At 33.9% G+C, this 13976-nt stretch overlaps 1 protein-coding gene across 1 annotated transcript; it reads left to right on the top strand.

Annotated features, from left to right (window-relative positions):
- Positions 1-3078: 3078 nt before the first annotated feature.
- LOC140057574 (uncharacterized) lies at positions 3079-5579 on the top strand. Its single transcript, XM_072103290.1, has 2 exons — positions 3079-3954; positions 5229-5579. Exons 1-2 carry the CDS (start codon positions 3079-3081, stop codon positions 5577-5579), a joined length of 1227 nt encoding a protein of 408 aa, XP_071959391.1.
- The last annotated feature ends 8397 nt before the right edge of the window (positions 5580-13976 follow it).

The raw sequence follows: 13976 nt of genomic DNA, 5'->3' as shown, positions 1-13976 counted from the left end.
TAATAAAAATGACGTTTTAATATTTTCACTTGTTTTATTATTTGTATGTATTGTTTACTTTGCTTTATTTTGTAATTTTTAGATTATTTTCAGTCTTCAAATAAAGTTATAACATAAAATTTATAGAAAGAAGGAACATTGTGAAGATTTCAGGCCAAAAAAAAAAAGAGAAAAAGAGGGATAAATTCTGATAAATACATATAAATTAAATGTGCATTGCGATCGATTAATAATTATTAACTTTATCTTTATACGAACATTATGAAAAAACTCCATATTTCCTCCATATAGTTACCTCTGTTGTAGCTTTGTTTCTTTTCTTACATGTTTAGGCCTAAAAGTATTCTTTTCCAAGAGTTCTACCTTTTGTTATATTATGTAGTCGAAAAAATGAAACAGTGCATATTAAATGTTTAAAAGCTGTAGGCCAATTTTGTATTCTACATGTTCGCCCATGTGGCTTCTCGGAAGATAAGTCCTAATTGAATGTGTAAATAAGGAGTTGTACAACATGGATAGCTCCTACATAAACGCATTTGGGCGTGAAATTCCTCCTGATTATTTTCTAGTTTTCGGTTTAGGTTGCATTATTTATCATGATAGCTTACTGTTTTAGTAAGGTCAATGACTGGTATTACTCATACTAATCAATATTACTTATTTTATCATGTTATATAAGTTTTATGGTCATGCCAAAACGTTTCACTCAAATCATTTATTTAATAATAATAATTTATTGGAAACTTAAACTTTGGCAAGGGCACACTTTGATGATAAAGGTGCGTTCAAGTAGGCCTATCCGGGGGTTTGTTTTTGTTTTATTATAGGCTTCAACGCAAACAAAAAACTATTGATCATTTTTTATTATTAAAAAAAAATAAATAAACACAAAACCTGATCCTTATTTTTGTTCGGTAAACCATTTTCCATGTCTATGCCTATATGAAAAACTTTTGGGTGCGTGCTTTTTTTATTTATTAGGCCACTACGAACAAACACTTTTTATTTATCATGTTTGTAGAATACTGGTCACAAATACTTATTTGTTAAGATAAAACATTTCTTTGGAATTATTCGACCTGTATATTATTACAAATTTTTAACAACCATGGAGGAATTAATTTAATTAATTTAAACTAAATTTAACTATAGTAATTATAATTTGTATTACTGTAGTTTGATAATGTGTTTCAAATTATTGTTTTTCTTCCAAAGCTTGACTTTGTCATCTTGGGCGTGCTTGGGAGTTCCCATAACGTGCGGCTGTTTATTTTGATGAACTCACTGGTTTCAAAAAGCCCTGAATTCGTTTCTATTCAACACCCAAAAGCTTTGTGTTTGAGTCTGATTGAAGTTTAAAATGAAATAACATTTCGGTCTTGTTTGCTGCCATGAAAACAAAAGACTTTCATTGTATTAGTTTTCTTTTCATGATTTTTATAAGAACGCACGTCCCGATGATCAAAATAAAAATTCTCTAAACCCTTGCTGGAAAAACTACAAACATATGAGAAAATTCTAATAAATACATATCAATTATTTACATTACATATCATGACAAACTCTATAAATGGTTTCACAATGGATAAAGTTGAGACAATTCCTAGACATCCTATTGGTAATTGATATAAGATATGGCGGTGTATTTGATTTTGATAAGTTGCTATCGCCATTTCCGATAGCAGAATAGTACTAAATTAACGTCAATACACTTATTATGAACGCTTCTATGATCAGAACCAGGGCCTCGCAAATAACATTTTTACAGTAAATGCAAAAATGTACAAAGTTCGAAATATTGAATCATAATGTCTTATCTCACTTTTTCAGAGTTTGTTTCATACTACAGTATTATCATATCAAATGTATATTAGTTGACCATCTGGTTACAAATATACTATTGTACTTCCTTTGGAACACCCCTATTTAGGGGACACTTTTGAGGGTGCCAAAATATGGTACCCCTTAATAGGGTTCTAATACTGTATTTAAAGCAGATTTTATATTTAAAAGTATCTGGAAATAGGGAATGAAAATTACTTACAGTAGTTTTTATATTCTGTATACCATAAATAATTATGTGTTTTTATTTGTTTTGAAAAAAAATTTATTTGTGTTTGTGAATAAATAATAATATTTTTATTACTATTATGAAAATGATGTCACTATCGTTTGATACATTTTAAGATACTTACAGATTTACAATAATAGGCAAAGTCTGTTTTATTATTTCATTCTGATTACATTTTTGTTGTTTCATCCAAATGTAGGTTAAGACTGAGATAAAAACAATTTTAACTAAAAATAAGTTTGGAAATTATGATATACATACTTTCATTTCAGAGACTAATTTGAGTCGGAAATAAAAAGCTGAAGTAGGCCCTATTCATTCTATGGTTATTGTACTTTAATATTCAGAGTATAATGTACAGAATTGTTTATTTGGGATAAATCAAATTTGGTTCTATAGGCCTACAAATTACGGTAATTATATAAAGATAACTGCATGACATAATGTTCTAAATACTTAAAATAATTCATATATTATGAGAATTGTTTTTTTGCATTGTGATAATTAAGACCATGGAAGTCTAATTTCTCCATGGAAGGACTAAGAATTTGATACTGCATTTTCGATGTAGCATGTTACGTCATCAAATATTTACTTTAGCTAGAAAGATAAAATAAATGAAAAGTACGCCAACAATAAAAATAAAGTTTCATGAAACTGTACACAAGAAGCCTGAAACGCAAGAAGCGGGGAATCAAACTCAAACTGTGATTGGTGTTTGCTTTGAGACCGACCGCCCACTCTGTTATCTCCCCTTTACGATAACACTCCCCGCCGCCGGCGTCGAGACGCTAAAGTCACCGACGCGCTATTGTTTCTTTTGTTTTACACATCATTACGTAACACTTGGGAGAGTTTTGAGTGACCTATCAACACAGTGACACGAGCAGCAGGGATATAAATACACAAACTTTTTCCAATAGCATCATATCGTTCATCGAGTTTGTTCAGTACTGTTCTAATAAATATTTTCATAAGCTATTACGAGTATTCTTTGATCTTGCATCATGTGTGATCAAGAAGTTTCACCAGTGTTTTATGACGGTGTTTATTCTGAAAGATTGTCACCTACATCTGTTAGTTCTGCTACTTCAGAATCATCGACGACATGCCGACGATCAACCAAGGGAAGACAACGACCAGACTACAAACGACGCATCAAACCTCCACATTCTTACATGGAGATGATCCGTATGGCCATCAATTCTTCACCTTCAGGTCAACTAACTCTGCGTGAAATCATCAACTTTATGTACGACCAGTTTGCTTGTTTCCGTGGCAAATACGTTGGATGGAAGAACAGTGTAAGACACAACTTATCTGCTAGTGAGTGCTTCACTAAGATTCTACGTGACCCAACTAGACCATATGGCAAAGACAACTATTGGACAATGAATGACAAATGTGGACATTGTAAAAGTAATAATGAAAACGAGGCTGCTTGTCAACGGATTCTTGCTACATCAAAGCATAACATGGACAATAATTACAATAAGAACATTCTAAATCTGGTTATCAACAAACCTAGATCACCTATACCTAGAGATACTGCTTCCGACGAACCGTGTAGTGCAACTTCAGATGATCGATCACCGTACACCAACTACCAACGACCACCGACGTCTTCAGAAGCCTATTACGGCACTTACTACGACCAACACTTCTATGCTCCTCTACTTCGTCATCAGAATCGCTACCACCCGTACACTTCTACAGCCAGTGCTTGTTACTATTCTGGTCGCTACACCACTGCTCAACCATGCTACATCGACGATCTTGCAATGCTAGAAGATTTGTACGTGCCAGCAGCAGATATCGACATCTCAATGTATAACCACGATGCCGAAGCTGGAAAAGACTGTAAATTACAACATTATCCAAAGGTATGGGTATTTTTCAATTATCGTTTTATTCTTTACTGTTTCATTACGTTTTATGCTTGTTTAACTTACTTACAACTGACACTAACAGCGAAATGTTTTCATGTTCAATAATGAATTCATTTTTTTAGAAATCAAATTTTCAATCATTTTTCGTTCAGTTAATAAACTAATCCCCCCCAACATTCCTAAATTATATTACGGCATCAGCGAAATTGAAAGAACTAAAGCAACAACATTTCTTGGCATTTTTATTGACGAGTACTTATCTTTTATTTCTCATATTAATACAATTTCATTAAAACTATCAAGAGTGGTCGGTGTCCTCAATAAACTTAAACATGCCTTGCCTTCCTCCGTTTTACTATTAATTTATAAATCACTCTTTTTGCCACATTTAATTTATGGTATAACCGTTTGAGGTTTTACTTCAAAAATTAATTTAAACCGTATTTACATTTTGCAAAAAAGAGCTTTAAGATCAGTTTATAATGTTCATTACCTCCACCATTCTGCTCCTCTTTTTGTCTTATCTAATACACTTAATATTTACGACTTACTTACAAAGAATGTTGCTTTATTTATGTTTAAATTCAAACATAATCAACTGCCCAGAATTTTTGATACTTACTTTCAAACTTTTAGTTCAGTTCATAATTATAATACCAGAAATAAATTTGATTATGCTTATGATTGTTTTAATACGGAGGTTGGCAAGCATGATATAACTTTTCAAGGACCAAAAATTTGGAATTCTTTACCAGATGAAATTAAAATTATTAATTTTATATCTTCATTTAAGTTCAAACTACATGAATACCTTGTTTCTACTATTATTGTTTAAGTTGATCATATATCTGTCTTAAGTCAAATAATAACTGCATTTGTTAAGTTAAATGTCTTTTTTTGTTCATTATCATATATTATATATATTTCTTACTTTACCTTATTTTTAATTATTTTTAATTAATGTTGCCAGGATCCCACATTTTAAAGCTTAAGCTTCCAGTGGGGTACCCCTTTTTCTCATTTATTATCTATTATTTTTAGAAAATGTTAACTGTATTTTGTTTTTATTTGAGAAATAAAAATTATTGATTGATTGATTGATTGATTTTAACTTAGCAATGTTTTCTTCCTCTACCCTTAGGCCTTATCATGTTTTATACTCAAACTTAACATGCCTTAAACTAAATTCCAACATTAATTATCTATCAACATGTCTTTTTCATTGTTAGTAGCTATTAACCAATTTGTTGATTTTTTTTATCTTGCAGGAACAACCACAAGTTCAGTATCCAATGTTCCAGTCGAATGTACCCAGACCATACGACTATCACCAGTACTACGCTCCTACTTCTCTCCAGTACCAATATCCATCTGACTACTACACTACTGGAGGCCAACGTCCGATGTTTCCACCAGCTAGTACAACTGCAGAAGGCTACGTTCACCCATACCCGTTTAACTTCGCAACCACAACATCTGAGAACGCGTCTCTGTCACCGATATCACCGTCGTCCTCTTACAGTTCTTCTTCTCTCAGCTCCGTTTCGTCTGAGAGCGATTTAGATCAACCTCTCTACCTTCCTTCTGAAGCGTTGGCGGTTATCTATGGTTCAGATTAGCTATCTAGCATTTTAAACTACATAGTAATATATTGGTAAAATGCAATATCATAATTCTATAGGAAATGCAAATGTTCATATTTAAAACTGTATAAATGCTAACTTGATGTTTCATATTTTAAACTGTTTAAATGCTAGCTTGATGTATATATTATGTTGACCTCTATAAATATTCTGATTTGGATTAACATGCATATTTTGATAAATAAATATTGTTATACATTTTGAATGATGTTTTTTTGTACTTTCTTCGGATGCCATTGACTAGTGAGAAATTATATATCGACGATGACGTATTGAAAATCCAATTTATTACATTGTATTATATATATATATATATCCACGAAATTAAGGATTAAAACAACGACTAAAGATTATCCTGAACATTTTTATGTGTATTGAACTTTTGCATCCCTCCCTTACCACTTTTTGGTTGTTTTTTTTTATAAATGTTATCACTTAAAAATCTTTCGCACATCTATGACACAATTCGATCAACCCGGAGCATTTTTGCTGGTAAATACTATTCAGTCATGTCTTGATCCCACTTGTCTTTTCCATAAAGTTTTTCTTTGTTTGATAAACAATACAATGACCATGATGATACTCGTCAAAGCTCCAAAGGAAATCTTCACTTCTCTAAACCTCTCCTGAAATGTTCAAACTCTCTTTCAGCTACAAGGCCCCTCATTATGATCTTCTCTATCTATCCGCAATTCATTATCCTTTTCCGAGTCATTCAAAACTATACTTATGACTTTTCTCCAAATTATGTGTAATTTTCCAGCCTTTAAATTGTAAAATATTAGAGCTAATATATATTTATTATTTTTGCTTAATTTAACATATCAGTTATTTACTATATTCAAAATTTTTTTTATTCAGATTTTTAATTCTCATGTCATTAATTTTATTTATAGGCTTTTGTTTTTCTTTTACTTTCTGTTATTGTTGTATTTTGTGTATTGTATCTGTTCTGAGGGTCCCAAATCAGCAATTGCTAGATGGATCACCCTCATTAAATACGGTCCAAATAAATACAATTTAACTTTAAAAAAAATGGAGGTCGGCTATATCCTGACGTAAGCCGCAACGCAAGCGAATTGACTAATCGAAAGCTAGGCTTATTCCAACTGAAGCGTGGTTCCCACTAGCGACGCAACACAATGACGTAACGCAACGCAAGTGAATTGACCAATCACAAGCCATGGCTTATTCGCTTGTGATTGCTAACTGTCTATAACTTCTCTTGTCATTGGTTAAAACGCTTGCGTTGCGTTTACGTCCTTGCGTTGCGTTCTATAGTGGGAACCAAGCTTTACTTGACTGGTTTGCGTTATGTTCTTGTGTTGCATCCTACATAGTCAATAGAAAGTTGCATGAATACATTGATATATGAAACGAAATTATTGTTTGGCTGTGGTGGAGCTAATAATAATTTTGAAAAATAGAACTGCTATGTGCCCGGAAATTACGTATACATTAAAATATGAAACGAAATTATAAATATACAGGACTAACCCACCATGGTTGGGTGGAGCTAATAATTTTGAAAAATAGAGTTGGTAAGTGCCCGGAAAAATGGACTCTAGGACCAGCCCCTGTCTATCCTAAATTACCTTAACTCTCCAAATATCTCTCTTTCAAAATAAAAGAAAAACATTTTATATGTATTAAAAAAAAAAAAGCAACCCGTAGAGATTCGAACCCCAGCTATAAGTAGAGCTGAGAGAACTCAAACGATAGCTACTAGACCACTACCCGTTATGCCACACAATGTACACGAGTAATGAAAGGTGACAATAGTGTAATCTACGCGCTTCATATTACGTCAATCTAATCGTTACGTCATAAATTTGCATATTCATGACGTAATTTGAGGAAACTAATCTAGTTTTAACCTTGCTATAAATCAGAGGGCCGGATAGCTCAGTCGGTAGAGCGTCGTGGAACACGATTATCGTGGGTTCAAACCCATGCCGGTCGGTGGAAAAGAGTTAAAGCTATGCGAGCTTCTGTGTTTGGGGTTCACAGATTTAAACGTCCCCCTTTCCACCACACATCATGAGGCAATAACATCAAAGCATCTGATGTGTGGTACCCCCAAGGCTGTGAGAGAGCCTTACCGTGCTAGAGGCAAGGGAGCACACCATCATTTTTTTTTTTGGCTTCCCGACTTTTTCCGATCCCGTAAATTTTATGTTTGGCGCCCTCAATTTTAAGAACACCTAAGTTATGTCAGAAAAGTAAGAACAAATAAATAGAAATGTGTAAAGATGTGTAAGATACTAGCCTGGCTAGTGTATTCTCTCTATTATTTATTTAAATACATATGCATTATTATAATAAATAATTTCACAATTTGTGTACGTGAATGTTTAACTTTGAACAAACGAAAATGATTTCAAACCATGTACTACATTTTACTGTGTTTGAGCATAAATAAATGAAATGAATTAAGTGAATAATTGATAATGAGAACTCAAAACAACTGATACAATGAATTAAATGATGAAAAATAGCAGCCTGAACAGCCTGGCCATTCAACCAACCCATTGATTGCGACCCCTATACAAATATTGAACAGTTGGTATGCTGTGCGTTATTATGCAAATGAGTTGGTGCAGGTGTAGTGGGGAAGGTAGTATTGTTAGTCATTGCGGTCAACACGCCACACTGTGGCCACACTTTCAGCTACAAGGCCCCTCATTATGATCTTCTCTATCTATCCGCAATTCATTATCCTTTTCCGAGTCATTCAAAACTATACTTATGACTTTTCTCCAAATTATGTGTAATTTTCCAGCCTTTAAATTGTAAAATATTAGAGCTAATATATATTTATTATTTTTGCTTAATTTAACATATCAGTTATTTACTATACTAGATGGCACGCTCGCTTCGCTCGCGTACCATCTAGGTCGTGCCCACAGATGGTTCTCGAATACACAGTATTTCCAGCGAGAAAAAAATGGAGATTTCAAATGTACGTACCGCAGGACTATAATACATTGTCGTTTACAGAAACGAATAAATATACACAATGATTTATGTAGTCAACCAAAATTAGCACCCTGGGAATTACTTCCGAGAGAGAAACAATTTTTTTTATTTGGACTCATTTAAACAAACCCAATTTGTGTTTTGTATGTAACATTAAGGGTTGAGGGATGGGGGAAGAAGATAGGTACAAAGAGGAAACATTTTAAAATTTATTCTTATCCACTCAGTAACGAAATATTGTTTTTAATGTTTTATAGGCCTATAAATAATATACCACTAAATACAGTAAAACATTTACGATTTAATACGGTACTTTGTTAAAACTCTCACTGTCATAGTCGATTGAAATAGTAAAGTACATGTAACGATACACCACTACGACGTTTATATATTTTTAAATTATTAATTAATACAAACGTTGAGAAGCAACTGTCAGTAATAACGTTTATTTATTTGTATATTATATGTTTATAATCTAACAGTAGGGCCTACCCACACTCACAGTAATAAAGTTTATTTGTATATATTTTTATATTACATCTAACAGTACCAACACTCACAGTAAGAAATTTGCGATTCAAATTGCGATCAAAAGTGGTTAATACCTTAACAGTATTGTACAGCATTGCAATACTATTTATGTTTATTCTCCAAGGGGGCCCATAAATCTAAATCTATACCTCTATGGTTAAACCAAATAATTTGGAATGTTTATTTGTATATTATATGTTTATAATCTAACAGTAGGGCCTACCCACACTCACAGTAATAAAGTTTATTTGTATATATTTTTATATTACATCTAACAGTACCAACACTCACAGTAAGACATTTGCGATTCAAATTGCGATCAAAAGTGGTTAATACCTTAACAGTATTGTACAGCATTGCAATACTATTTATGTTTATTCTCCAAGGAGGCCCATAAATCTAAATCTATACCTGTATGGTTAAACCAAATAATTTGGAATGTTCCATTCATCACAAATCAATACATTTGTAAAAACGTATATTAAATGTATCAAAATAGTATTTTTTAAAGAAAATCGGCCTGTCTTCAACATTATGATGCTGTACTCGAACTGTTCAACCGGTTTTCAGCTATTAAAAACAATTATCGTAGGAGGAGATAGAAAAATGCGAAGCCTCCTCGCATTTTTGTGGCGGGTATTTTTCAAGATGGACATCCATTAGACAGTGTATACCACGATCGGAAAACACCCCTATTTGGGGCAAATCTTTGAACCTAAATTCGTTTTAATCGTCAATAACTAATTATCTAACTTAATTTAATTAGTAAACAGGGTTACATCAGGTGGTTAAAATCAGTACCGAAAGTACGAACCAACTTTACATACCATCGAGTAAAAATTCTAAAAGTAAGGCGCGATTTACCGAATTTTGCCCTTACGTAAATTTATATATAGATTCAAAATTTTTTTTATTCAGATTTTTAATTCTCATGTCATTAATTTTATTTATAGGCTTTTGTTTTTCTTTTACTTTCTGTTATTGTTGTATTTTGTGTATTGTATCTGTTCTGAGGGTCCCAAATCAGCAATTGCTAGATGGATCACCCTCATTAAATACGGTCCAAATAAATACAATTTAACTTTAAAAAAAATGGAGGTCGGCTATATCCTGACGTAAGCCGCAACGCAAGCGAATTGACTAATCGAAAGCTAGGCTTATTCCAACTGAAGCGTGGTTCCCACTAGCGACGCAACACAATGACGTAACACAACGCAAGTGAATTGACCAATCACAAGCCATGGCTTATTCGCTTGTGATTGCTAACTGTCTATAACTTCTCTTGTCATTGGTTAAAACGCTTGCGTTGCGTTTACGTCCTTGCGTTGCGTTCTATAGTGGGAACCAAGCTTTACTTGACTGGTTTGCGTTATGTTCTTGTGTTGCATCCTACATAGTCAATAGAAAGTTGCATGAATACATTGATATATGAAACGAAATTATTGTTTGGCTGTGGTGGAGCTAATAATAATTTTGAAAAATAGAACTGCTATGTGCCCGGAAATTACGTATACATTAAAATATGAAACGAAATTATAAATATACAGGACTAACCCACCATGGTTGGGTGGAGCTAATAATTTTGAAAAATAGAGTTGGTAAGTGCCCGGAAAAATGGACTCTAGGACCAGCCCCTGTCTATCCTAAATTACCTTAACTCTCCAAATATCTCTCTTTCAAAATAAAAGAAAAACATTTTATATGTATTAAAAAAAAAAAAGCAACCCGTAGAGATTCGAACCCCAGCTATAAGTAGAGCTGAGAGAACTCAAACGATAGCTACTAGACCACTACCCGTTATGCCACACAATGTACACGAGTAATGAAAGGTGACAATAGTGTAATCTACGCGCTTCATATTACGTCAATCTAATCGTTACGTCATAAATTTGCATATTCATGACGTAATTTGAGGAAACTAATCTAGTTTTAACCTTGCTATAAATCAGAGGGCCGGATAGCTCAGTCGGTAGAGCGTCGTGGAACACGATTATCGTGGGTTCAAACCCATGCCGGTCGGTGGAAAAGAGTTAAAGCTATGCGAGCTTCTGTGTTTGGGGTTCACAGATTTAAACGTCCCCCTTTCCACCACACATCATGAGGCAATAACATCAAAGCATCTGATGTGTGGTACCCCCAAGGCTGTGAGAGAGCCTTACCGTGCTAGAGGCAAGGGAGCACACCATCATTTTTTTTTTTGGCTTCCCGACTTTTTCCGATCCCGTAAATTTTATGTTTGGCGCCCTCAATTTTAAGAACACCTAAGTTATGTCAGAAAAGTAAGAACAAATAAATAGAAATGTGTAAAGATGTGTAAGATACTAGCCTGGCTAGTGTATTCTCTCTATTATTTATTTAAATACATATGCATTATTATAATAAATAATTTCACAATTTGTGTACGTGAATGTTTAACTTTGAACAAACGAAAATGATTTCAAACCATGTACTACATTTTACTGTGTTTGAGCATAAATAAATGAAATGAATTAAGTGAATAATTGATAATGAGAACTCAAAACAACTGATACAATGAATTAAATGATGAAAAATAGCAGCCTGAACAGCCTGGCCATTCAACCAACCCATTGATTGCGACCCCTATACAAATATTGAACAGTTGGTATGCTGTGCGTTATTATGCAAATGAGTTGGTGCAGGTGTAGTGGGGAAGGTAGTATTGTTAGTCATTGCGGTCAACACGCCACACTGTGGCCACACTTTCAGCTACAAGGCCCCTCATTATGATCTTCTCTATCTATCCGCAATTCATTATCCTTTTCCGAGTCATTCAAAACTATACTTATGACTTTTCTCCAAATTATGTGTAATTTTCCAGCCTTTAAATTGTAAAATATTAGAGCTAATATATATTTATTATTTTTGCTTAATTTAACATATCAGTTATTTACTATATTCAAAATTTTTTTTATTCAGATTTTTAATTCTCATGTCATTAATTTTATTTATAGGCTTTTGTTTTTCTTTTACTTTCTGTTATTGTTGTATTTTGTGTATTGTATCTGTTCTGAGGGTCCCAAATCAGCAATTGCTAGATGGATCACCCTCATTAAATACGGTCCAAATAAATACAATTTAACTTTAAAAAAAATGGAGGTCGGCTATATCCTGACGTAAGCCGCAACGCAAGCGAATTGACTAATCGAAAGCTAGGCTTATTCCAACTGAAGCGTGGTTCCCACTAGCGACGCAACACAATGACGTAACACAACGCAAGTGAATTGACCAATCACAAGCCATGGCTTATTCGCTTGTGATTGCTAACTGTCTATAACTTCTCTTGTCATTGGTTAAAACGCTTGCGTTGCGTTTACGTCCTTGCGTTGCGTTCTATAGTGGGAACCAAGCTTTACTTGACTGGTTTGCGTTATGTTCTTGTGTTGCATCCTACATAGTCAATAGAAAGTTGCATGAATACATTGATATATGAAACGAAATTATAAGTCTACAGGACCAGTCCACCATGTTTGGCTGTGGTGGAGCTAATATATACAGGACTAGCCCACCATGGTTGGGTGGAGCTAATAATTTTGAAAAATAGAGTTGGTAAGTGCCCGAAAAAATGGACTCTTGGACCAGCCCCTGCTGTCTATCCTAAATTACCTTAACTCTCCAAATATCTCTCTTTCAAAATAAAAGAAAAACATTTTATATGTATTAAAAAAAAAAGCAACCCGTAGAGATTCGAACCCCAGCTATAAGTAGAGCTGAGAGAACTCAAACGATAGCTACTAGACCACTACCCGTTATGCCACACAATGTACACGAGTAATGAAAGGTGACAATAGTGTAATCTACGCGCTTCATATTACGTCAATCTAATCGTTACGTCATAAATTTGCATATTCATGACGTAATTTGAGGAAACTAATCTAGTTTTAACCTTGCTATAAATCAGAGGGCCGGATAGCTCAGTCGGTAGAGCGTCGTGGAACACGATTATCGTGGGTTCAAACCCATGCCGGTCGGTGGAAAAGAGTTAAAGCTATGCGAGCTTCTGTGTTTGGGGTTCACAGATTTAAACGTCCCCCTTTCCACCACACATCATGAGGCAATAACATCAAAGCATCTGATGTGTGGTACCCCCAAGGCTGTGAGAGAGCCTTACCGTGCTAGAGGCAAGGGAGCACACCATCATTTTTTATTTTTTTTTTGGCTTCCCGCCTTTTTCCGATCCCGTACATTTTATGTTTGGCGCCCTCAATTTTAAGAACACCTAAGTTATGTCAGAAAAGTAAGAACAAATAAATAGAAATGTGTAAAGATACCGATGCCTAGCCTGGCTAGTGTATTCTCTCTATTATTTATTTAAATACATATGCATTATTATAATAAATAATTTCACAATTTGTGTGTGAATTTTTAACTTTGAACAAACGAAAATGATTTCACACCATGTACTAAATTTTACTGTGTTTGAGCATGAATAAATGAAATGAATTAAGTGAATAATTGATAATGAGAAATCAAAACAACTGATACAATGAATTAAATGATGAAAAACAGCAACGTGAACAGCCTGGCCATTCAACCAACCCATTGATTGCGACCCCTATACAAATATTGAACAGTTGGTATGCTGTGCGTTATTATGCAAATGAGTTGGTGCAGGTGTAGTGGGGAAGATAGTATTGTTAGTCATTGCGGTCAACACGCCACACTGTGGAATTTTGATGTTGTTAATCTTTACATTAGAAGATTATTCAAATGATGTAAAAAAAAAACAGTTTCTCCGGGCGGGAACCTAGCAGATCCCCTCATTTAGTTTGAAAGTAATCTCGAAAAGAAGTTCATCTGGAAAAGAAGCCCACCCAAAAAAAAATGAAGGAGATAACACGGTGG

This window comes from Antedon mediterranea, chromosome 8 (genome assembly GCF_964355755.1).
Source record: "Antedon mediterranea chromosome 8, ecAntMedi1.1, whole genome shotgun sequence".
Classification (NCBI taxonomy): Eukaryota; Metazoa; Echinodermata; class Crinoidea; order Comatulida; family Antedonidae; genus Antedon; species Antedon mediterranea.
The sequence above is the reverse complement of the archived record's forward strand: the minus strand, read 5'-3'. Positions and strand labels throughout refer to the sequence as shown.

Bases quoted from the DNA above. Each gene is read 5' to 3' on its own strand.
- LOC140057574 (XM_072103290.1), top strand. From the start codon at position 3,079: ATGTGTGATCAAGAAGTTTCACCAGTGTTTTATGACGGTGTTTATTCT. The intron at 3,955-5,228 runs GTATGGGTATTT...TTTATCTTGCAG, and splicing joins AATTACAACATTATCCAAAG to GAACAACCACAAGTTCAGTA.